The sequence below is a fragment of the Esox lucius genome, chromosome 21 (genome assembly GCF_011004845.1).
Source record: "Esox lucius isolate fEsoLuc1 chromosome 21, fEsoLuc1.pri, whole genome shotgun sequence".
Classification (NCBI taxonomy): domain Eukaryota; kingdom Metazoa; phylum Chordata; class Actinopteri; order Esociformes; family Esocidae; genus Esox; species Esox lucius.
Window position 1 is genome coordinate 24,871,468 of NC_047589.1, and position 24,856 is coordinate 24,896,323.

The window sequence follows — 24,856 nt, forward strand, 5'->3', positions numbered from 1 at the left end:
TAGGATGGCTACCCCTGATGCAGGACTTTGGTGGGGTGTTCACAGCTCCACAGAGCAAACGTCAGTTGTTTGATCTCCAACCCAGCACGCCTTAGTTAACATGTGCATAAACACCTATGATCATACAGTGTGTGGATACTCACAGTTCCTTGTCAAACTTTGCGATTGACTGTATATTTAATAGTCCCACCATAATAAATATGGGCGAAATACTGCCTGAAATATATGTGTGAAATATTTCCTGAAATAAACCCATTTGCCGCTGATCACTAGTAGCAGAGAAAGGTCAGAATGCATGGCAAAAGAAAGTCTATCAAGATACTGTTGCTGCCGTGACTAAATTCTTAGCCACCATGTCAGTAGGTTTAGGACCACTTAAAGGTTAGGTTTCGGAATGAAAGTTGCTCGACCGGAGTTAGAGTCCTGGGTCGGCTAGCCTCAAGGGGGGACATCCTGGGGTGAGGCTGGATAACCACTTTAACTGAACACCTAGTCCGGACCCCTGGGCGTGTTAGCTAAGGTGAAGGCCCGTTAGTCATTTCACCAGGATCTTTGTCCCGGTAGGATCTTTGTCCCTCGAACGTGTTACAGTACGATGGCCTCCTGAATTCACAGGTATAGAATGCCTTTTTGAGCCCAGGGATGATAATTGCATGATCATTCCAAAATGACATAGTAATTGCGTATTAGGCACACCGTCGTCACATTCTATGCCATCATAATAGCAATCTTGTGAATAATTATTGACATTATGACAATCCTGACAGTTCCCCCTTTTAAACTGGAAACGTTTGTGTACACGAATAGCACCTCCTACACTGGCTTTTTGCGTGATCTGCTCATTCATACACAGGTGCAATAGTTTAAAGAGACAGGAGTGGATAGCTGCACACCACTTATAATTAAAATTAATGTCATTAAAAAAATAGATATTCTGCTATTGCTATAACACACAGGCGCACGCCGTCGCGCGCGCACACAAACAAACACAAACACACACACACAGTCTCTCTCTCTATTCACTCCTTGAACTCTATTCACTCCTGGATCACCCTGCTGCCTCACTGCGGCCGTTTTAACGTGCGTGACGTCGTTTCCTTCCAACATGGCGCAGCTAGGCAGGTTGCTAATGGAAATCTGAGGGATTTACCCCACCTTATGTGTTTATTTACGTTTTTATGTTACGGCCACCGACGCTGTCACATCGAATAGTATACATCCGTCTGAAACCGCTGCTGCCGTTGGGACAGGTACTGCTCCTCGACCCAATTACGGTGCGTCATGTATGAGGGCAAAAAGACGAAAAACATGTTTTTAACCCGAGCTTTGGAGAAGATTCTGGCGGATAAGGAGGTTAAAAAGGCTCATCATAGCCAATTGCGTAAAGCCTGCGAGGTGGCACTTGGTAAGTTTTATGTCGGACATTATCACATTCAGGTTGTCATTGATTAGCCCACGTCATCTTTCCTGCTAGGTTTATCGGCTACTACAATGTCGCAACAAAATCCTTAACAAAATGTAGTGGTAACATTGTAGTGCTGAACGAACGATATTACTTTTTTGCCCGCTATTTGCGACGTTATTCTGATCAACAGTATATCATTCTTGAATGTACAACTATCGAGGTAGCATTGAAGGTTCTGGTTAATCATCGCATAGTTACGGTGTGTGAATACGGAAATGGTGCAAAAGACTGCCTGATTTGACAGTTGCAAGCTGCTGTGCTATAGTAGTTTATTGCGCATGCAAATGACAGTGCAGACCATTGGAAATAATATGAACTCAAAAAGAAAGAAAACTGTCACCGTTGTTGTTGTCTTTGATTAAAGGTTTTGGAACTGAATTTGTCTGCGACTCATATGGTAGCCTAGTCTGCAGCCTCTAGACTTCAAGAAGAATATGCTGCTACCGACAGTTTGTATTTCAAATAAATCGTTCTTCATTCACTTGTACGACTGATATGGGCAAATAATTTAGCCATCACTGTCGTCTGATGGCACTGTCCTTGGGTCATACGTATCTGTCTGTCTCAGCTCTACGGTGGTGTAATCAAAATGCCTAAAGATGCTGTCATTTTCCAAAACATTTCCCAACCGGCCCACCCAGCAAAGGAATAATATTTGTCCAGTGTTAACTATTCTATGAAAAACCGTGACATAGGCTACTGAATGATCTACAGTTTAAAAATCAATAGACTTAAGCTACTTGCAGAACCAACCAGGTTCTGCAAGTAGGTTGGCCTGCTATAAAAATAGATAAACGAGCCTCTCATTAATTCAGTGAGACATTTTTGTTTCTGATTACAATTTTTGCTCTTAAAGTCAAACTTATTTTTATGTTAAAAAAAAACCATTGAATAATTTATTGCCAAAATAATGCTTAAACAGCATCAGGAGATGACTTAGTTATGATTAGGTTAACTGACAGAGTTAGTATTCAAACACTTGGCACTGTTGTTTGGCTGGTGCTATTGGTGTTTCTATAGAGCATGTGAGATGTTTGGAAAATTAACAGCAGCTGTATTGAAGTGAAATTGTATTATGTCGTTCTGCCTATCTGAAAGGGTTTTTTGGGAAAGCTTTTCAAAAAATCATGACCAATTTTTTTCCTGTTCATGGACTGTTTAGAACCTGGAGATGTTTCTTCCCGTGAGGCTGCCCCTGGTAAACCAAGCCAAAAAACGATGTAAAGAAATGTTCAGGGAAAAACTTCAGTAACACTTCCTGTTTCTGTTACTTTGGTTTTGGAATCAAGTGCATTTGACAGTGTAGCAGCCAAAGTAAAGCATTAGGCTTAGCCAGTGAGGGCCATAATAGCTGCTTAAAAAGATAAAAACAAAACAGTTTCCTGATCTGTTCTGTTGGCTCCTATTATCAGGGCTTTTTCTTTCACTCTTTGGGCCCCGGGGCTCCTTGATTGTTGTCTCCTTTTTATGGGAATCCTCTGCCCTCCTGCATTTCACAAGCAGTTTACTGTGGTGCAGATTCACAATGCCGTTCTGCACATTTTGACCTAAGGCTACAGTTCTGGCCATCCGGCCCTGTGTACTAATTGATCCACTGTGTACCTCCACTAACACTAATTTGATACGGTGAGAAAAGCAGTTGGTGTGCGGTGTCTACCGGCTTCTCCCTCCACTATAATGCTGCTGCTCAAGAAATCCAGACACCGCCTGCAAGTCTTGAGAGGGAGTGGTGTTGAAAGAAAAACAGCCCCTGGCCTAGCCTGGCTATAATTGCTATTTGTTGGCAACTGTTGTATCTTGGGAGACCAGAACAGCATGTATATCCCGGCTCGCATTGTCCCCAGAAACACCTGTGCGCCGCCCCCCGGGGAAGGCAAAAGCCTTGTCACGTAACAGTGGCGCCGTCGCCTGTCGCTCCGTTAAAAAAAAAAGTTTCTTTCTTCACACTGCAACCTCGCTTGTCCTTTGTCTTTTTGCGTCGTGTGGAGCTGGGGGAAAAAAGGATGGACCCATTTGAACCATAGATTAATAACTTTAATTTGTCAGACCATTTTCGCTTTTGCCTGTAAAGTCATTTAGGGTCTTTTTTTTTTTCCACTCACTGGTTTGTGCTTGGCCTATTTGGCATATGACTTGGAACAGGTTAGGTTCTGTTCTGCTACACCAGTAATCTGACACGTCTGCTGAAACAATGAGCCCACCTTTGTGGCTGAGCTGCCATGGAGCGTGGCCTAGCTTCCTCTCCCTGAACCTGTCCCACCACTGTTCAGTACTAGCACATGCACAGCGCTAGACTACATAGATATAAGCCAGTGTGCAATATAAAAATGTTATTGCGCCTCCTGTAATTAACAGTGTTGAGTTTGGAAAATGTTAAACAGTAGGACATCTGTGTAACGTGAAAAAAAGAAAGGGGGGAAAAAACAAACATTGAAGTCATTTAGCAGAGGCTGTAATCCCGAGCAGTTTTCCGTTGGTGACCAGGGCGTTTCTCCTTGGTCTTACCAACCGAGCGTTTTCTTCTTGGGTTTGTATTAGGTTGTTTAGAGATAGGAGGACAGTTCGTAGCAGCAATGACGTTGCCACTACATTCATGAACTGAATAGCTCAGATTAGTCAGAGCATCAGGTTGTGTGGGTGTTTTAAGAGCAGTGAGTTTAACACAATGCTTCCTCGTAGCTGTTATCAGAAACTGAGAACACCCGTTCTGTAGGCCTGGTCGAGGCAGAAAAACTACAACACGCCATCCCTGTTAGTCGAGATTATTAGAGATTAAGGTGCTCTTTGTATTTTCTTTTGATGACACTGATTATTCTATTCAAAAGCTTACAGCGTATACCCACGGGTTTGCGTGGTAGATGGACAGTTGGAATGCTGCTCATCCAAACCGAAGAGAAACTTAGACCTAGTCACAAACCCCTCTCTGTCGGCGTACACCGAAATAAACGTATACATCGCTATCTTTGGAAGGGCAGAGGGATAGTGTGTCGTGTGAAAACATTTAGTGTGCCCTCGACTGACTTTTGACAATAGTTTGGCGGCCTCGGCTTCCCTTTTGGTTCAGTGTGGGCAAAGTCAGTATTCATATGTAAGCATAGTCACATCACACACGTTGGCACCACAATCGCAGGCCAGTTGAGCAGTAAGCAAGGACTTCTACACGGATGGTAGGGGAACCTTTACTCTGCGGACTGAAGTAGGCCTCAAAGACGGTGTGTTTAAGATCACTTTGGATGTCGGAAAGTCAACCCAATGGGATGTAGCTCCGGTTTTGGTGCACGTTTGAAAAAAGAATATCGCAGTTGTGAAAGTGCAGAAAGTCAGACATTTCTGATTATCCAGTTTCTTGTTGTTTGAAACTAGTTTGGTACATCAAGCACGGGTCCTTACTCTTGTAGCCTGCTCTTAAGTTCCACCACTTCGACGTCTGAACTGAGTAACCACTTCCTTTTTAAACATCTAGGTGGACCCAGAGACATAATCTGTCTCTCTTTGCTGTGAGGTGCCGAGACGTCTCAGAGTGCCACCTTCCCGTCTACACGCCTCTCTGATAGTCCATTTGACACAGTACATTCATTCCTCACTGTCCTCCCCTTTGGGATGCTTTGTACATTCTTTCAATACCAACCAATCAACCGCACTTATTCTGACACGGATACCCGGCGCGTAACACCTCATATCGCAATGCAGAGACAAACCCTTGTTCCCTACAAACCATCCATACTCTATTTCTATACATTATTATGATTGTTAGTTTGTGGTGCCCATAATCCACAGTTATGCCCTGGCCTCATCATAATAAATCCCAGCCTGCTCGGGAGAGTTGAAGATGTGTCCTCTGCAAATCTCTTCAAGTTGTTTTGCGTCTTATCTCACTGTTCGCCCCAACCAGGACATTTTCATTGGCTGGAACCAAAGCGCCCATAGGAGATTCTGTTCTCTGGCGAACCACCATTAAATGAGCTTGCAGGCTTCTGACTTGCTACGAGGAATCTCTAGAGCACGAGGAAACATGGCAGACCTGTTTGACATCCAACTGCCAGTTTTTTATATCCTTTGACGGATTGTGGGCACTGTCAGAATACCGCAACCGGAATGCCGCAACCGGGATTTGAACTCCAGGCCACAATGACTTGGCCAAACTATGAGGTATCGTCTTTACCTCCGAACCAATGTGTTATATTCAGTCGTTGTAAAAGGATTGTCGAGCTTTGTGATCTTTGAACGCTACCCAAGGCAGTTGTCAGCCTCAGACTAAGTCTTTATCACTTTCTTGGTGAACTTGACCTTGGCCCTGGTTTAGGAAAACATCCTGCAGCAGCATCAGGCGTCCACACTGTTAGATGTCTTCAGTTGTTACAGAAACCAAACTGTGACAGGACCTGGAAGGCATATATCCTAGGATCACAGAGTAGGTCATATGGGGTGAGATGGAAGGAGGGAAAATAAGATGGAGGGAGGGAGGGACTCGGGAGACATCAAAGATGTTCAGGCACTGCCCACCTAATGTGAGTATGTGGGGTTTCTGATTAGTTTAAATGAAGATTAAATGGGTTGCCAGCACCGGGCTGACTTCCAAGTAGGTAACCAATGTGTGTTGCAAGCTGTGAGTGTATGTTATTTGTCTGCCATGAGATCTACTGTATCATCATATTTGCATCCTCCTTTATAATACCTCCCAGCACTTCGGTGCTTGCAGAATGGAGGAGATGAATATAGCAGATGTTTTCCTTCAGCCCGTATGAACGCAAGGTAAACGTTCTGTGAGGATTGTCAACACCTGCCTAATTGTCTTAGACCTGTTAACATTTGGCGGGCAAATGGGGTGTGGGGAACGGCTAATGTGTAGGTCAGACCGCCCACCCCCCCCCCCCCCCCCCCCCCCCCCCCCCCCCCCCATCGTTTGGAGGGAGGCAGCAGCCAGCTGCAATAAGGTCAGGACTGTTCCAAAATCCAACTGGGCTACTGCACTGTTCTCTCACTCACACAATCCTCTGCTCAGAGCACAAGGCAGCCTGTGAACCGATTCAGTTCGCTCACAGGGCCCTGCTTTGGGGACAGTGTTCCTTATGGGGCATCCACAATAGATCTGATGTCATCGGCAGTCTTCATATTCTCCAGGCTCTGCAATCTGACCTGTTGTTGCTGCTTCTGTTGCTGTCTGCCATTTGAGTGCAGCTCAGGCTGCCTGGGGTCCAGTATGGTTCTGCTGTACTGTGTTAGTGCTATGTTGGTACTGTGTTGTTTGGTGCTCGGTGGTCGGCTCCTTTGGAGTCCAGGACATGCGTGACACTGACATGCGTGACACTAACATGCGTGACACATTGTTCTGTTCCTGTGCTGGACGCCGATTGCATGCTCTATAGTGTACAGGGAAAAGACCGGAGCCCCGTTTATGTGAAACTGGATCATGACTGCACTGTTTTGTACTGTAACAACTGCCAGAAGGGTTAATGGCATTTTAGAAATGTGAGCTGACCCACAGCTGACCTCAAGTAAGGACCAACAAAATAACCGGCCACGGAACTATGGTCAACTGTCTTCTTCCTGAGGTGGAGAGAATGGAGGTCACTATGTGTCGTTCCCTTAGAGAAAAAAAAAAATTCAACTGGCCTTTTTTTCTTGGCAAGTGAGAGCAGAATATATTGTGTCCTGTTCAGGAAGAATGTGGGCACTGATAACAGAGCCCTTTAAAAGGTCTTTAGGCAAAATGTTTCTCTTTAAAGCTTTTAACTGCTGTCTACTGTATCTATAGCCTCGTTTGGCCTGTTTTTTTATTACATTTATTGTATAGAATGATTTTGTTGATGTTGATATACTAAAAGCCTTTTTAGCCCGTGAGTGAGCGAGCGAGAGCGAGAGAGCGAGAAAGCGAGAGAGAGAGAGAGAGAGAGAGAGAGACAGAGAGAAAAAAGAGGAATGTTCACATAAAGGTTACATTCATCTAACATTAAATTTACATTGGCATGTCTTGACCTGACCAGGCCCTTCTCAGTATCCAGACATCTTTTCATAAGGTATCTGTGGTAGCTGTGATTTGCTGCGTGGATATTAACAGCAGGGGCCGTGTGTTGACTTTGAGTCCCCCTTCAGCTGTCTATAGAAGGAATAGCGTCCCTGCCGCTACAACTCGCTCCATTCTGGTCACAGGTCTGATGATGAACGTGTGGTAATACCTTCTGTGATCAGTGTCAGGAATGCATCGTCTCTGTGTTATGAAGTTGCCTACTGGATGCGTTGCTCTTCACACTAAAATCCTGAATAGGGGTCTCTCCTCCGCTCGGAATGCAGCGTCTCCGGGGGGAGATTTAATACAAAATAATAATCTTGAGTGTTCTTCTGAACATTTTGATAAATATGTATGTTGTAGTGTAGAAGGTATTTCAGATAACACTTAACTAGTTCCTAACAAATTCCATAATTTTTCAGGTTTTTGGGTGGCTCTGAAGCCTTCTATCAAAAGCATATTCACACAAAAGTATTCACACTAGTGGGTATTTCTGGGATGGCAAAAGACAGTGTGTTTCAATTACTTTAACTCAAAGGATGTTCTGAACAACTGAGGAACATGCATTATTCATCCACCGAGTCTAAGAGCTTGCATACATCTGTCTATTGGAATGTGGTGAAGAAGTAAGCTTTAAGGACAGAGCTGTTTTAACATTACCAAGCCAGTTAAACCAGCTGTCAGCATGGTCATAAATCTTCATTCGAGGTAGGTACTTTTGCCAGACAGTAACAATTGAGGACTGTAACAATGTAAACCAAAGATTTACTGTTTATCTGTGGTTACATTCTAAAACTGACCACTTGGTGTTCTTTATGGACAAACTGTGACTAGCACAGAAGTCCAATTACTGAACACTGCTTGGGTTCAGATCAGGGGGGCCGTTCCTCCCAATCACGCCCCTCCAGGTGTCACTGTCGTTGCCCACGTGGGCGTTGAAGTCCCCCAGTAGAACGATAGAGTCCCCAGTCGGAGCACTTTCCAGCACCCCTCCCAGAGACTCCAAGAAGGTCGGGTACTCTGCACTGCCGTTTGGCCCGTAGGCACGAACAACAGTGAGAGACCTATCCCCGACCCGTAGGCGCAGGGAAACAACCCTCTCGTTCACTGGGGTAAACTCCAGCACATGGCGGCAGAGCTGGGGAGCAAACCCACACCAGCCCGCCGCCTCTCACCATGGGCAACTCCAGAGTGGTGAAGAGTCCATCCTCTCAAGGAGTGTGGTTCCAGAGCCCAAGCCGTGCGTAGAGGTGATCCCGACTACCTCTAGTCGGAACCTCTCAACCTCACGCACGATCTCAGGCTCCTTCCCCGCCAGCGAGGTGACGTTCCACGTCCCTAGAGCTAGTTTCTGTGTCCAGGGATCGGGTTGTCGAGGCCCCCGCCTTCAACTGCTGCCCGATCCTCTCCGCACCGGCCCCTTATGGTCCCTCCTGTGGGGGTTGAGCCCACGGGAAGGCGGCCCCACGTCGCTCCTTCAGGCTGAGCCCGGCCGGGCCCCATGGGGAAAGGCCCGGCCACCAGGCGCTCGCGTACGAGCTCCAGAGTGGGGCACCGGCTGCGCCATACCGGGCGATGTCATGGACCTCAAAATGTTTTCCGTCATTAAGGGGGTTTTGAACCGCTCTTAGTCTGACCCGTCGCCTAGGACCTGTTTGCCTTGGGAGACCCTACCAGGTGCATATAGCCCCAGACAACATAGCTCCTAGGGTCACTTGGGTACTCAAACCCCTCCACCATGTTAAGGTGGCAGTGGTCAAAATGCATAACTACAATGGCAATGGTCAAAATGTATAACTTCATAATAAATTAAAAGAAATTTTATGTTTTGCATATCTTTTTCGACTGTACTGAAAATGTACGAACCGTGACTTAACATTTCCGGTACGTACCGAACCCTGACTTTTTCATACCGTTACGTACCAAACTGTGACTTTAGCGTACCGTTACACCCTACTATCCACAGTACCACAATGGTCACTGAGCTCACAGAACACTCTGACATGGTCCTGCACACGATCCAGACGATTCATTAGGCTTAATCACTGCGACCCCTGAAGGACTTGTAGGCAGTACTGTGTCTTCTGCACAGCTGTTCTGGTGGCCTAAAACCGGTTGTTTCAGCCTACATTTGCCCATTTCTGCTGGCTTTGTCAAGTAATGACCCGATGAGTAATTCAAATGGCTTCGAGGCAGAAGTTATAGGTTTCATAGTGGCTAGTGTTCAGGACGATTAATTAAGTTATTCCCGCTATGCTGTGTTCTAATGGTTACTACTTAGTCCGCACTATCATCTACACGTCAAGTTTTATAGGCTCAGGCTATGTATTCAGTTATGCAAACTAGGCTACTTGTCATCATACTCCCAACATTAGGAACTTAAATTTAATTACCAAGAGGTTGACGCCAAGCCAGCCTAATCTAGCTACCTAGCTGTGTGAGTCTGAGACATCCTGGGATCCAGTACTGGAAATGACAGAGCTTCCCTGTGGAGCCAAATGAATGAGCAGACAGCCGCCCTCAGCCATCTCTCGACTTATGTTCCTCTTACTTCCCGACTTCTGGAAATATTCACTGCAATAGATTTCTGCTCCTCGGGCGTTCTCCCTTAAATCTAGACAGATCTGGGTGGGTGTGTGTGCTCCATACTGGCTGGCTGGGTGGGTGTGTGTGTTTCATACTAGTTGTGTGTGGGTGTGTGTGCTCCATGCTAGCTGGCTGACTGGCTTTGGTGTGTTTGTGGGTGTGTGTGCTGTGTGTGTGTGCTCTATGCTTTTTGTTGCTATATAAAGTGAATAGGGACTGAGTAAATGGTCCATAACTTTGAACGCAGAAAGTGTGTGTGTGTGTGTGTGTTGGTGAGTGGAACTTGGCCAGTCCAGGCCTACCTCAGGGTATTGTTGATAAGAGTGAACGTGTGGGTTTAGTTTGCTTTCCAGGTTGGCCATCCCTCAGTAAGGAGAATACCCTGGGCCTGGGCTGTCTGGAGCTAGAAAAGAGGAGGGGGGAGCAGACGTGGGTGGGGGGTGATGGGGAGAGGAGGGAGGAGGTGAAGAGGAGCTCTGTCTCTTTCTATTAGACAGAGTGTGTGAGTGTGAGAGAGTGAGTGTGAGAGAGTGAGTGTGAGAGAGTGAGTGTGAGAGAGTGAGTGTGAGAGAGTGAGTGTGAGAGAGTGAGTGTGAGAGAGTGAGTGTGAGAGAGTGAGTGTGAGAGAGTGAGTGTGAGAGAGTGAGTGTGAGAGAGTGAGTGTGAGAGAGTGAGTGTGTGTTAGGATAAAGGGGATGAGGCCATGACAGTCTGGGCACATTTCCTGCAGGTAAAGGAGGTGCGGACATCCAGTGTTGATGTGAGAGGGCACTTTGGCAGGGGGATTTGGGGAATATGTGCCTTGTTTCTGCTGCGTTCTTCTCTCTTTCTCCACCGTCGCCCGGCTATTAACCCCCGGAGTCACACTGCAGATGTCTTGCCGCGGTACATCAGGCGCTGGATGTTGCGGAGCGTTCAATATGGACGGGAAATAGTCCAGCATCACAAGTTTGGATAGAAGTAATGGATTCCTCTAAAGGAATGAATGTATTAATCAGGGCCCTGGTGAAGCTGGGAGAATACCGCCGTCCCTCTGCGTCACGACTGTCAGGGATGTCACTCAAATCGAGGACTGATTAGAGGGGCATTGGGAATGCAAATGTTCAGGGTTTCACGCCAACGCACGCACGTGCACAAATACACGCACACACTAACGCATGTGCACTTGCACATCACAATGGGGCATGTCAGGAGGCTGCTTGTCCTCTGCCTTGACCGTGCAGCAGCTGCTCTCCGGTTACCAGTATCCAGTGGAGGGGTTCGGGGTGTGATGTCCACCTGGTCACCAGTGCCCAGGGGAGGGGTTCAGGGTGTGATGTCCACCTGGTCACCAGTGCCCAGGGGAGGGGTTCAGGGTATGATGTCCACCTGGTCACCAGTGCCCAGGGGAGGGGTTCGGGGTGTGATGTCCACCTGGTCACCAGTACCCAGGGGAGGGGTTCAGGGTGTGATGTCCACCTGGTCACCAGTGCCCAGGGGAGGGGTTCAGGGTGTGATGTCCACCTGGTCACCAGTACCCAGGGGAGGGGTTCGGGGTGTGATGTCCACCTGGTCACCAGTACCCAGGGGAGGGGTTCAGGGTGTGATGTCCACCTGGTCACCAGTACCCAGGGGAGGGGTTCAGGGTGTGATGTCCACCTGGTCACCAGTACCCAGGGGAGGGGTTCAGGGTGTGATGTCCACCTGGTCACCAGTACCCAGGGGAGGGGTTCGGGGTGTGACGTCCACCTGGTCACCAGTGCCCAGGGGAGGGGTTCAGAGTGTGATGTCCACCTGGTCACCAGTACCCAGGGGAGGGGTTCAGGGTGTGATGTCCACCGGTTCACCAGTGCCCAGGGGAGGGGTTCAGGGTGTGATGTCCACCTGGTCACCAGTGCCCAGGGGAGGGGTTCAGGGTGTGACGTCCACCTGGTCACCAGTGCCCAGGGAGGGGTTCTGGGTGTGACGTCCACCTGGTCACCAGTGCCCAGGGGAGGGGTTCAGAGTGTGATGTCCACCGGTTCACCAGTGCCCAGGGGAGGGGTTCAGGGTGTGATGTCCACCTGGTCACCAGTGCCCAGGGGAGGGGTTCAGGGTGTGATGTCCACCTGGTCACCAGTACCCAGGGGAGGGGTTCAGGGTGAGAGTTCATATCTGACCCTGGGCCAGCGTTTGAGAGAGGGCGATGTGCCCCCCCCCCACTCAACAACCTCATCACTGACTTTGAGGTTTGTCCTGATGTTAAGAGACAACTGGTCCATTATCACAGAGGGGACTCCTGGTCAGAGGCCCTGGTAATGTAATAAACATCTCCTGATAACCACAGATCTGGCTGCCTGCGCTTCAGCAACGTGGTTGAGACGTGTTGTCCTGGACAACCAGTGACTCTGTCTCCCTGCAGGGGGATGGTTGACACACAGCACAAAACACACACACACACACACACACACACAGAACAAAGCGCACACACACACAGAACAGAATACACACACACACTGCTAATAAACGGAACACTGCAGCTCTCACACAGTGTTCCCAAGAACAGAACGTTTGATCTCACTTACAAGCCATTGATGTAGAGTTGTGTTTATACGGTAGGGCTCAGTGGATCCCAGGCAGAGTTACCGCTGAATTTGGGGAGTAGCTAATTTGTATTGTCTTATATGATGTATTGATCCATTGAGCCATATACAGCTCCGGAAATAATTAAGAGAGCGTTTTGAGTGAGGAACAGAAGCGTTCAGTTTGCAGTGGTCTCTTAATTTTAATTCTTCTGTTCCTTACTTAAAACCTTCCTTTTCAACTTTTTTGGAAAGGAAATGAGAAGAAGGTGCAGTGGTCTCTTAATTTCTTCTGGAGCTGTATATGCATATAAACGACGTTGATGTCACTGTAGACCGCGTTGATGTCACTGTAGACCGCGTTGATGTCACTGTAGACCGCGTTGTTGGGGAAAATGCGTCGCCTTGAGGGGATGACACACAAACGCACACACATCCTGATACACAGTGCTGTGTCTTGAGGCGTTTATCGGCACTGGATCCACGCCATATTCAGATGGCTGGAAGGCCTTTGATGTGGAGATGCCACTGCAGAGACAGGATGTACACACACAGCTCAGGTGCCTGAACCGCAGAATGTGGTGTGTGGGTGTGCGTGTGCGTGCGAACCCATCACATGGAGCATGACTGAAGCCTTCAGTCTTACTCTGCCCTGACCTGTCCATGGTAGGAGATTGTTTTGTCGGACCAGTGAAATCCCTCATAACTTCCTTCCTCCACTGTGCTCCCGTCTCCTTCCTCCACTGTGCTCCCGTCTCCTTCCTCCACTGTGCTCCCGTCTCCTTCCTCCTCTGAGCTCCCGTCACCTTCCTCCCCTGTGCTCCCGTCTCCTTCCTCCACTGTGCTCCCGTCTCCTTCCTCCACTGTGCTCCCGTCTCCTTCCTCCTCTGAGCTCCCGTCACCTTCCTCCCCTGTGCTCCCGTCTCCTTCCTCCACTGTGCTCCCGTCTCCTTCCTCCACTGTGCTCCCGTCTCCTTCCTCCACTGTGCTCCCGTCTCCTTCCTCCACTGTGCTCCCGTCTCCTTCCTCCTCTGAGCTCCCGTCACCTTCCTCCCCTGTGCTCCCGTCTCCTTCCTCCCCTGTGCTCCCGTCTCCTTCTTCCTCTGTGCTCCCGTCTCCTTCTTCCTCTGTGCTCCCGTCTCCTTCCTCCCCTGTGCTCCTGTCTCCTTCCTCCCCTGTGCTCCCGTCTCCTTCCTCCCCTGTGCTCCCGTCTCCTTCCTCCCCTGTGCTCCCGTCTCCTTCCTCCCCTGTGCTCCCGTCTCCTTCCTCCTCTGTGCTCCCATAGTTTGTCCTCCTGCTTGGGTTCTTGCAGACAGCCTTCCTGCAGAAATCTCATAGAAATGTATGTCTTGACTAGGTGTTCCACTGGAAACCCATTTCCATGTTCCCTGTGAGTTGCTTCTTATCACACACACACACTCACATACTGTGAGGAGGCTAGAGGCCTGGTTATAGCTGGTGAATGAGGCTGGGTTGTTAGTGTTGTATTGTCTGGTGCTCCTCTGCAGCATCCCATGAGATGACTCTGTCTGTCTCTCCTGCTGATGGAACGTGTGCGCGCTGTGTGTGTGTGTGTTTGTGTGCGCTGTGTGTTTATGCCAAATGGCAAGCTATTTGACAGTCAACAGCTTGGCGAGGAACCCTTTTGAGAGAGATACAGTGAAAGAGAAACTGTTACTGCGATTGTAGTTCACTGTTTATTTTTTGTTTTGTTTGTTTTGCCTTTAACTTTACATGTTAAAGGCAAAACAAAACCTTTAATTTTAATATGTATTTATGTTTGTTTTGGCAATGCATGTAGTAACACATTTCATGCCAATTAAGACATTTGAATTTAATCAAATTGACAGAGAGGGAGACAAAGAGAGAGGGAGACAAAGAGAGAGGGAGACAAAGAGAGAGGGAGACAAAGAGAGAGGGAGACAAAGAGAGAGGGAGACAAAGATGGAGAGAGAGAGCATGTATGTGGGTGACTCCCAGGGCCAGGGCTGCTTATTGAATTAGTGGTGTTGATCCACCCGCTAGAGTCAGTGGGGATCTTTACCAGGTGGAGACCAGGTGTCCGTGTGGGCAAAACTGTTCTGCTGAGCTGGACCAAATGTGTGGTTGTGTCGGTGGTCCCAAGATCCTCAAATAAACATCCTATCATGTCAATAACTGAATTGAAGATGGGTTTGTAACAGGAGAGAGTCTGTAGTAATCATGGATACTCACTGAGAAGCTTTTTGTTTCAACAGGGGTCTTTGCCTTACTGGCCCTTTCTGTATCGAATACCCATGCAGCCCGCCCATCGTTTTATTCAATGCGAGTTCCTTGAAGTGTGTTAGTGACTCCCTGTCTCAGTTTTCTCTGAGGGGTCAGACAAACATATTCCCCTCTCTCTCTCCAACCTCCCTCTTTTCTTTACTTTCACTCCCCCATCTCCCTCCTCTCTCCCTCTTGCCCTCTCTGTTGCCCTTGTTGCTGAGTTGTCGATGTGTGTTGGCTGACCGTACTCCACTTGCTTTGGACCACATAGTGGTCTGTGTTATTGTGCTCTGATGGGCTCCATCTTAGTTTCCTCCCAGTTATTAGGAAGAATGTATAATCTGAGAGGATGGTTATAAAGTGGTTGTGCTTCCAGGACAGGATAGAGTGGTTGTCATACTTCACAGAGTAACATCTTTGTCACTCATGTTTTTGTCTCATCTACTGTCTGTGTTGTTGTGGTGTTGGTTTATTACTGCCAAGGTTGGCCTGATAGGACAACATTTATATGGTCAGATATAGGCAGAATGAAGAATTGGCCACTGGTAGAGAACCTGCTAACTGTTAGCTGGTCTGTGGCCGAGACCCTAACATTACCTGAACAATACTGAATGTCACTGGGGACAGATTGATTGAATATGAATTTTCAGGAAGTATTTTCTCTGTTGGCCAGGCAGCGAGAGGACTGGAGCTATAATGAGGTATTGTTCAGGTGAATACTGTCAGGTTACAGTTAATGGGGAAGCTAATCTGCATCTGTCTTGCATGCATCAGTGTGTCTGTCTGTCTTGTCTGTTTGTCTGGCTGCATCTACCTTGTTGTGAACTAAGTGTCTTAGCGTTAAGGCCATCAGAGTGAAGCCAGGCAGCGAGAGTGGAGTTATTATCCCCCTTTACTCTGACAGAGTGGATGACAGAAGATGACAGCCTGACAGCGCTCTTGAAAAGAATGACTGGCGTTTCAGGGTACGGGCTGTGAACCGACCTTAACAACCACATCTCACACACACTTGGATGGCGTGAAGACAGGAGAGGTGACTGCAGTGTCTAGTCGACATTCCGGAGGCCCAGAGACTACACTCAGAGGCCCAGAGACTACACTCAGAGGCCCAGAGACTACACTCAGAGGCCCAGAGACTACACTCAGAGGCCCAGAGACTACACTTACGATGGGTTTGGCCGTGGAGAACTGGCTTTTGCAGCAAACTTTAAAGGGAACTTTGCAGAGTCATGCTAAACCTAAATTGATCTAAACCAAAATGTATCTTATGTTCAGAGATTCCAGTGCTGTAGGCGTTGTATTGATCAGCTTAGTCTACCAACCACGTCGTCTCCCAAAACACCTTCTCCCATCAGTCTGCACCCCAGCACCAGTAGGAAGGACTGCATGAGTGTACAGTTGACACAAGTGCTGAAATTTGGCACACATGCTCAGTGATACCTAATAAAACCACAAGATACTGTATCTCAGACACTGCTGGCCTGATCTTGAATAAAAATGGGGCTTGAGAAATGTGTAGTATGTGAAATATATTCATCTTTGTTGGGGATTACATGTTTATAATTTTTGTTGTTTACTAATGTGTCAGGTTCATACCACGCTAATGCAAAGTTTATTTGCATTTATTTACCATCTGGAAACAACAACAAGTAATGCATACTCTAGACATACTCTAGAAATGTTGTAGAGCGACACTGCCTTGATGTTGGAGGGCAACGACAGGGTGTCAACCAGAGTCACGCCAAGGTTCTTTACGCTCTGGGAGGGTGACACTGCGGTGTTGTCAGTGGTGATGGAGAGGTCTCAGAGCGTTCCCCCAGAGGAAGAGCAGCGCTGTCTTGTTGAGATTGAGCTTAAGGTTGTGGGCTGAAATCCATGCAGAGGCCATAGCACACTGAGGCTATGAAGTGCTGGAGCTATAGAGAGCTAGTGCAGTTAAGGCCTGTGGCCGTAGAGGACTGGGACTATATGGGGGCTATAGATGGTTGGAGCTATAGATGGTTGGAGCCATAGATGGTTGGAGCTGTAAATGGTTGGTGCTGTAGAGAGCTGTGGGAATAAAGGTCTGGGATTCACTTGGTAATATGGCTGTCATGATTCAGTTGGTGAAAATGAGATGTAAAGGTGTATGTGTGTGTGAGCATATTGGTAGGGGAGGGGCCAAATCAGGGACATTAAGGGCCCTGGTTAACTCTTACTGTTGCCATGGTTTCAGCGCTCAACGCTGACATTTATTCATCAAACACTACTTCCACATTCAAATAATCACCAGACATAGCTCACAGTGAAGACGACAGCCCCACCCGTTCCAAATACAACAGTTTAAACAGCTGTATCCCGACAGATTAGCCAATACAGCGGTAAGGAGTTGTAAGATTGCTCTGTATTCCGAATGCTCCTCACAAAAGTGCACTTAAATCCGTCGGAAAGATTGTTTTGAATGAGCAGGTGGACATTCTCTCTGCGGTGTTCTGTAGGTGTTTGATATAAGGGCCTTTGTACCGCCACATCAGGACGGAGACTGGTGTACACATTGGCTGTCCAGTCCTTGGAGTGTTAGTGCTAGCCTATCGCCGCCATCCTGGTGTTGTGGCACACTGTTAGTGGGATAGAGTGTGACCTGCTTTAACGCTGGGCTGAAACAAAATTGGGAACGATGGAATGAGAAACTCACCTGCTCTGTGTTTTCTGTTTGGGCTGTGGCCAAGGAAAGAACGCAGCTAGGTTTGTGCGACTGAATTGCTGCAGTGCAAATTGTTTGAGGAAAAAATGATCTGTAGTTTAGCTAGTTTAGGGGAATCATGTATGCCAGGCAGTAGCAGGAAATGTTCTGTTCAGTGATGTGCAGAGGTCCGAAATGAGTTGGTGCCTGACGGGACTGGCCACCCTATAGTGGGTGATGATTTTAGCACTTTGCTCTTGAATTAAACTAAATCAGGCATTACAGATCCCTAATATGCTGGTCTTGACGAGAAGGAAAACATTTTCTGCGTGGTTCTGTTCTGCACTGTTAAACCAATCTGGTAAATGTGGAGCAGTTAAGATAGTGTTTCCTTGTTAACCTTCAAATGTGGGTGTCGCGTATCTTTTTCCATGTCCATCTTACCACTAACAGGAAATTTGCATGGTCAGATCTGTTGAGGTGGAAAATCCTAGCTTAGTTACATTTGACCATAAATGTGTCTGTTGCTGTGGACAAGACCTAAGAAAATGTAAATGACTGGAACTTCCTGTTGTCGTGCAAACCCCAGATAACACTGTTTAATTCAACATTGTCTCATCGTCTCTCTCTTTTCCGATATTTGCTCCTTTTCTCTATTTTCTGTCCTCCTTTCTCTCCTTTAGTTTCTCTCTCATCCTCTCTGAAGGTTATTGGTCTGCTACGTCTGTTTTCTCAGGGTGAGGCTTCAGGCCACAGTGCAGTATTGTTCTCTGCTCTGTATCACAGCCTCTGTAGTGACCGCCACACCGCTAAATCTGCCTCACTGAGCTTTCCAGCCCCGATGGGTGGACTGGTGTGGGGAAACCCCCCAGAGAGCCAATTCCTTAGAAAGGCATCTTTTCAAGATCTTGTGTTATTGGGGAAGCCTGACTTGTCTCCTGATAGTTTTTTAAGATCTGTTCTATAATTGACAGAACGAATACTTGCACAGTGGTCAATAGTGCTTTTCTTACTGTATATGCTCTCCATTGTAAATGTGATCTGGTAACTGCGAAAATAAACCCTTAAGTCAGCCAGAGATACAAAGTATGTTTAAAAGCAGATGCTTCCACTAAAGTGTTGAGTGGTCATCCCGTCATGCTTAAGGTTTTGTATTGAATGCCGGACAGACAGTGTTGCCACACTGCACCAGCTAGCTAACCTTCAAGTGGAAGTCAAATTTGAGTTGGACATGGTGTGCAATTGAAGACAAAAATAAATGTGTTTATTTTGGGGGGACAGTGTTTGGAATATACTGGGGCAGTAACGGTACACATTCGTAACCGCGTTGTGTGCTTACTTGTCACTCAGCTCGAATTTAAAACAAGTTATTGCCTGGCAGGGACTGCAATAATCAGGGATGGGATGGTTACTTTGTAAATGTAATCCGTTACAGTTACAAGTTACCTGTCCACATTTGTAATCAGTAACGTAACTTTTTGTTTACTCAAACTCAGTAACGTAATCTGATTACTTTGAATTACTTTTGGATTACTTTCATATTAAGAGGCATTGGAAAACAAATAGCTTATAACCAACTGAACACCTTTTGCAGGATCAATCGATGTTAGAGTTTACATAGCTGGCATTTTACCTTATGGGTTGTGTAGGCTACAGTGCCTTTGGAAATGGGTTTCTAAACCATTGCTTTTTACTTCAATATGATTGGGCTACATCTCTACATTACAAGCTACAAGTCATTCCAATTAATCCAATAAACCTAGCTCTTCCAGAATCTTACTTTTTAACTGAACATAACCCCAAATCTAATGATGCTTAAGCCTGTCCTGTTATGTATTTTATTCCTGTTTTTAATTGCTTCAAAACATTGTTGAAAAAAATAATAATAATGTATTACTTGTAATCCGTTACTCCCCAACTCTGGCAATAATGAATCTGTCGCTACATTAGAGTGGTCTTTTTTAATAAAAGACTGGCCACTGTAGGGCTTTGGCAACTGTTACTATGCATTTCAAGCCCTTCCTAAACTGGTGTATTTTACGCACAAACACTTCCTGTTTCCTGGCTTCTAGTCAGAAAGCTGATAAGCATGCTCTCATGGTGCCTTCTGTGTGTGGCGGAAACACCAAAACGGTGAGCGTCCGCACCTGCCCTGTGCAGACCAGAGTGAATATTCATTGTGTCTGAGTGTCAGTGACCATGGCACCACAGCATCTAGTCTCCTCTTCTGCTTCCCCGCCCTCCCCGCTTCTCTCCTCTTCTCTCCTCCTCTCTCCTCTTCTCTCCTCCTCTCTCCTCCTCTCTCCACTACTCTGGGTGGGGGCATGTCTAGACCTGCCACAGTGAGTATCATGTGTTGTGGATCGTGGCCCCCACCTCACAGCAGATGCTCATTGGATTTCTATTGGATGTTACATTGTTTTCCTATGACAGTATGTCATATTGTATTGCTTGGTCAATGATGTGGTATTATCTTTTTGCTAATTTGCTGTATCCACATAAAAACAAGTTTTCCCTTCAAAACATTCCTCGTCTTCTTTTTAAATGTGGAATCATCATTGTTTTTATATCCGTGACTGATCATAGTTTTCTCGTCTCTCCCTCTCGTCCCTGCAGCGGACATTGTGAGCAATGATTGAAACATTGAAGCGGAATGAAATCACTGTATTAAATTACAATGCATGCATGATTGTGAAAACTGTAAGAATTGCAATACAATTGGAACTTGAGTATGGTGATTATATTTTTTCATGATGTTCCTGGCAATTCCCAGCCCTAACATACAGTATCAGTCAAAGGTTTGGACATGCCTACTCATGAGTATTTAAAAATTGTATATGCTGGTTGAGGGAATGCCAAGAGTGTGCAAAGCTGTCATCAAGGCAAAGTGTGGCTACTATGCCTTGCATCTACAGTATGACAATATCCAAGTATTTTCATCTGTTTAAAAATTTTTTTGGTTGCTATGTAATTCCATGTGTGTTATTTCATAGTTTTCATGACTAAATAAATATTTCTTGAATGAGAAACTTTTGACTGGCACTGTAAATGTCCACAAACTGTGTGTTGTTGTCAGTTCATCATTCCACTGTAATTACCACACACATTGAGGTTTCTCATCCAGATCCTGGGATGGGTTAACACACCAAGCCTTTCCAAACTCTTTATTGCGACTCCTCCAAAAATTCACCAGAGGGCCAGTGGATGAGATAATACTTGAGTTAAATGCAGTATTGTTATATTAACAGGCTGTCTGCTATTCCCACTGGTGTCATTAGTTTAGTAAAATACTGCAGATTTTACTCTCCCCTTTAGCTATTACCTCAATGTTTCTAAATGTTTCTCACTCATCCTCTCTTTTTCTTTCTCTTTATTTTCAGAGGAAATAAAGGAGGAGTCTGAAAAATTAAGGTCAGTTGGTTTGTTTTATGGCAAGACATCTTGGTTAATGTGGGAGTTTTCCAGGTTCCATTTCTCTCTGCAGTTTGTCTCTGCTTGTACTGCTCTTGTTGACCCTGGGCTTTGTGCGTGCCCGTGCGTGCCCGTGCGTGCCCGTGCGTGCCCGTGCGTGCCCGTGCGTGCCCGTGCGTGCGTGCCTGTGCGTGCGTGCGTGCGTGCCTGTGTGTGCGTGTGCGTGCGTGCCCGTGCGTGTGTGCGCCCGTCCTTCAGTGTGTTTTTGTTTGTTTCATAGTCTGGTCTACTTCTGAAAGCCATTCTCATTTTCATTAATGGCTTTCTTCATGGACCCCTGCCTAGTGCCTGGCTATAGCCTGAGAGGATGAGAGTGTGCGTGTGTATGCTTGAGAGAGACGGAGAGAGGCAGGCTCTCGTCTGGAAGAGGAAAGCGTGCGCTTGTGAAGCTTCTCTCCTCTGTATCTAGGTCTGTGGAATGAAACGAACCACGACTGTCACACTCTCTCTCTTCATCCGCTCCCTCCCTCCATTCCCATACCTCTCTCTTTGTCTCTCCCACTATTTCTAGCCCTCCTGTTCTCTGTACCTCTGTAATCATGTCCAGCTCCGTCCTTCTCTCTGTCCCCCTGTCCCTGTGGCACGTCTCACACCGGGACTAGATCAGCGTGTTCAGTGTGCCGACCCAGCTAGCGTTGCCTGAATGAGATCCCAGGGGTTAGTCACCGAGGTCCGGCTTGTGGGTGGGTGGAGGGGCGTGGTTACTGGGCCATGCAGATAAGGTGTGCAGTATGTTTCCTCCCCCTGACGCCTGGTCTAAATGGGTCCCACTTTAGGTGGGTGGAGTTATTCACGGTAGATGGTTAATGTACGTTACAGGGGCCATGCTCTGGACGTTTCACCGTGCTTCCCTTCCACTCGGCTTCCAAAAGGAGAAGAAAACAACAACATGAAAAGTCCCAGAGACTCTTCTGTAAGCAACGAGTGTCAAAAGGTTGTGAACCAAAAGCGTTGCCAGCTGCATCTGTAGTAGTGAGAGTTCTCTAAGCTCCATGGGAATCTGGCTAAACTGATTATTGATGTCTATTAGGGATATGAACAGGATTATTTTGCTTATCAAAAGAGAGAAACAATGTTTCATGATGAGGCGGACATACTGGTGGTGATCTATGTTCTACCATTTAGAAGTTTGTATGCTTCCTTCACTCCATTATTTCCTGTATTTCTTCTTCTGTCCCTCTCTCTCCCCCTTTGTCTGTCTCTCTCTCCCCCTTTGTCTGTCTCTCTCTCCCCCTTTGTCTGTCTCTCTCTCCCCCTTTGTCTGTCTCTCTCTCCCCCTTTGTCTGTCTCTCTCTCCCCCTTCGTCTGTTTCTCTCTCCCCCTTCGTCTGTCTCTCTCCCCCTTCGTCTGTCTCTCTCCCCCTTCGTCTGTCTCTCTCCCCCTTCGTCTGTCTCTCTCTCCCCCTTCGTCTGTTTCTCTCTCCCCCTTCGTCTGTTTCTCTCTCCCCCTTCGTCTGTTTCTCTCTCCCCCTTCGTCTGTTTCTCTCTCCGCCTTCGTCTGTCTCTCTCCCCCTTCGACTGTCTCTCTCTCCCCCTTCGACTGTCTCTCTCTCCCCCTTCGACTGTCTCTCTCTCCCCCTTCGACTGTCTCTCTCTCCCCCTTCGTCTCTCTCTCTCCCCCTTCGTCTGTCTCTCTCTCTCTCCCCCTCGTCTGTCTCTCTCTCTCTCCCCCTTCGTCTGTCTCTCTCTCTCTCTCCCCCTTCGTCTGTCTCTCTCTCTTTCCCCCTTCGTCTGTCTCTCTCTCTCTCCCCCTTCGTCTGTCTCTCTCTCTTTCCCCCTTCGTCTGTCTCTCTCTCTCTCTCCCCCTTCGTCTGTCTCTCTCTCTCTCTCCCCCTTCGTCTGTCTCTCTCTCTCTCTCTCTCTCCCCCTTCGTCTGTCTCTCTCTCTCTCTCTCCCCCTTCGTCTGTCTATTTCTTTGTCTGTCGGTGTCCCTCTCACTCCCCCATCTCTCTGTCTACCACTCTGTTTAAATGTCTTTATTTGTCTCCCTCTGTTCCTGTCTCTCTCTCCTCCTGTCTCTCTGCCATGTCCCACTGCACTCTACAAGGGTTATCTTTCTAAATTAGCTGCAGTCTTCTTCCACTAGGGTTATGTCTCTAAATAAGCTGAAGTCATCCTTTCTCTCTGCCAAGACAGAAAGAACACAGCCCTTCCCCTCCCTCTCTCTTTCTCTCTCCCTCTGCCTCTCTCACTCTCTCGTTTCCTGCCTCTTCTTCCCCCATCCTTGGCTCAGAGCTCAGTGCAGTCTGGGTGTGGCTGTCCTGCTGTGTGTCCTGCTGTGTGTCCTGCTGTGTGTCCTGCTGTGTGTCCTGCTGTGTGTGTGTTTACCTTACTGCCAAGGACCCCTATGCAACACTGGTTTTAACAGCAGCAGTTCTGAGGATGTGATGCTGGCCACACGAGCACTAGCATGAAGTATAAAGGGAAGTGTCTAGTGTCGACGAACAGTCAGGGCTGAGGGCAACATCATCAGGGGTACAACCGCGTGAATCTCTCGTATCGCTTCTGAAAGAGATTTCGTAGCAGATGAACCAGAGTATTGTCCCTTTGTGGGAGTGTGCTGATTACCGTGGATCTGGTTGGGCTGTGTACAACGCACGCATAAAGACACGCAGTGCACCCATCGGCGTCTGGATGTCAGAATGAAGGCTGCGTGAAATCTGGGTTATGTTTTCATCACGCTTTGAGTGGATAACAGCCTGTGTTCTGTGATCTTTGTTCTTCTCAGTCCGCCTCCAGACGGCAATTCTGATTCCAGCACTCTCCCGCCAATCAAATCAAAGACCAGCTTTGTCGAGGCTGACAAGTACTTCCTGCCGTTTGAGTTGGCATGTCAGTCCAAATGTCCCCGTATTGTCATCACGTCACTAGACTGTTTACAGGTCAGTAGAAGGGGCACACACCTGGATGCGAACCCTGTGTGTCCGATGCAATCTATTCTGCACCTTTCTGTACATCATGTCCAAACACACTATGTCAAAACAAACATGGCCATTTGGTTAAACACTGTCACATCGGTATTAATGAAGCGTACTGTTAGACCCAACCAAAGTTTTTTTTTTTCAGGACAATCTCATTCGATCCACTGGTTCAGTATTGACGTTTGTGATAATTCTGGACATTTCTTCAAGGGCTGTGTCCCACTGATATTTGCTGTTGTGTGTGTATGTCCTGTAGAAGCTGATCGCGTACGGCCACCTGACAGGCAGTGCTCCAGACAGAACGGCCCCCGGCAAGAAGCTCATCGACCGGATCATCGAGACCATCTGTGGCTGCTTCCAGGGTCCTCAGACGGATGAAGGCGTCCAGCTCCAGATCATTAAGGTGGGCCGATGTTCGCTGTTCCCCCTGGGGACATGTTTCTGATGTTCACTGTTCCCCCTGGGGACATGTTTCTGATGTTCACTGTTCCCCCTGGGGACATGTTTCTGATGTTTGCTGTTCCCCCTGGAGACATGTTTCTGATGTTTGCTGTTCCCCCTGGGGACATGTTTCTGATGTTCACTGTTCCCCCTGGGGACATGTTTCTGATGTTCACTGTTCCCCCTGGGGACATGTTTCTGATGTTCACTGTTCCCCCTGGGGACATGTTTCTGATGTTCACTGTTCCCCCTGGGGACATGTTTCTGATGTTCACTGTTCCCCCTGGGGACATGTTTCTGATGTTCACTGTTCCCCCTGGGGACATGTTTCTGATGTTCACTGTTCCCCCTGGAGACATGTTTCTGATGTTCACTGTTCCCCCTGGGGACATGTTTCTGATGTTCACTGTTCCCCCTGGGGACATGTTTCTGATGTTCACTGTTCCCCCTGGAGACATGTTTCTGATGTTCACTGTTCCCCTTGGGGGCATGTTCGATCTCAGTGCTTCACTGTCTC

The 24,856-nt window shown here is 47.4% G+C and overlaps 1 protein-coding gene across 3 annotated transcripts in view; it reads left to right on the forward strand.

Annotated features, from left to right (window-relative positions):
* The first annotated feature begins 1,044 nt into the window (after positions 1 to 1,044).
* The window catches only part of arfgef1 (ADP-ribosylation factor guanine nucleotide-exchange factor 1 (brefeldin A-inhibited)), a 58,957-nt gene continuing 35,145 nt past the window's right edge, over positions 1,045 to 24,856 (forward strand). For all 3 annotated transcript variants that reach the window (XM_020041861.3, XM_020041862.3, XM_010885870.5), the window contains exons 1-4: positions 1,045 to 1,405; positions 20,888 to 20,918; positions 23,706 to 23,859; positions 24,155 to 24,301. In XM_020041861.3, coding sequence (XP_019897420.2) covers positions 1,282 to 1,405; positions 20,888 to 20,918; positions 23,706 to 23,859; positions 24,155 to 24,301 — 456 coding nt within the window. In that variant the 5' untranslated portion in view covers positions 1,045 to 1,281. The remainder of the gene's footprint in view (positions 1,406 to 20,887; positions 20,919 to 23,705; positions 23,860 to 24,154; positions 24,302 to 24,856) is intronic.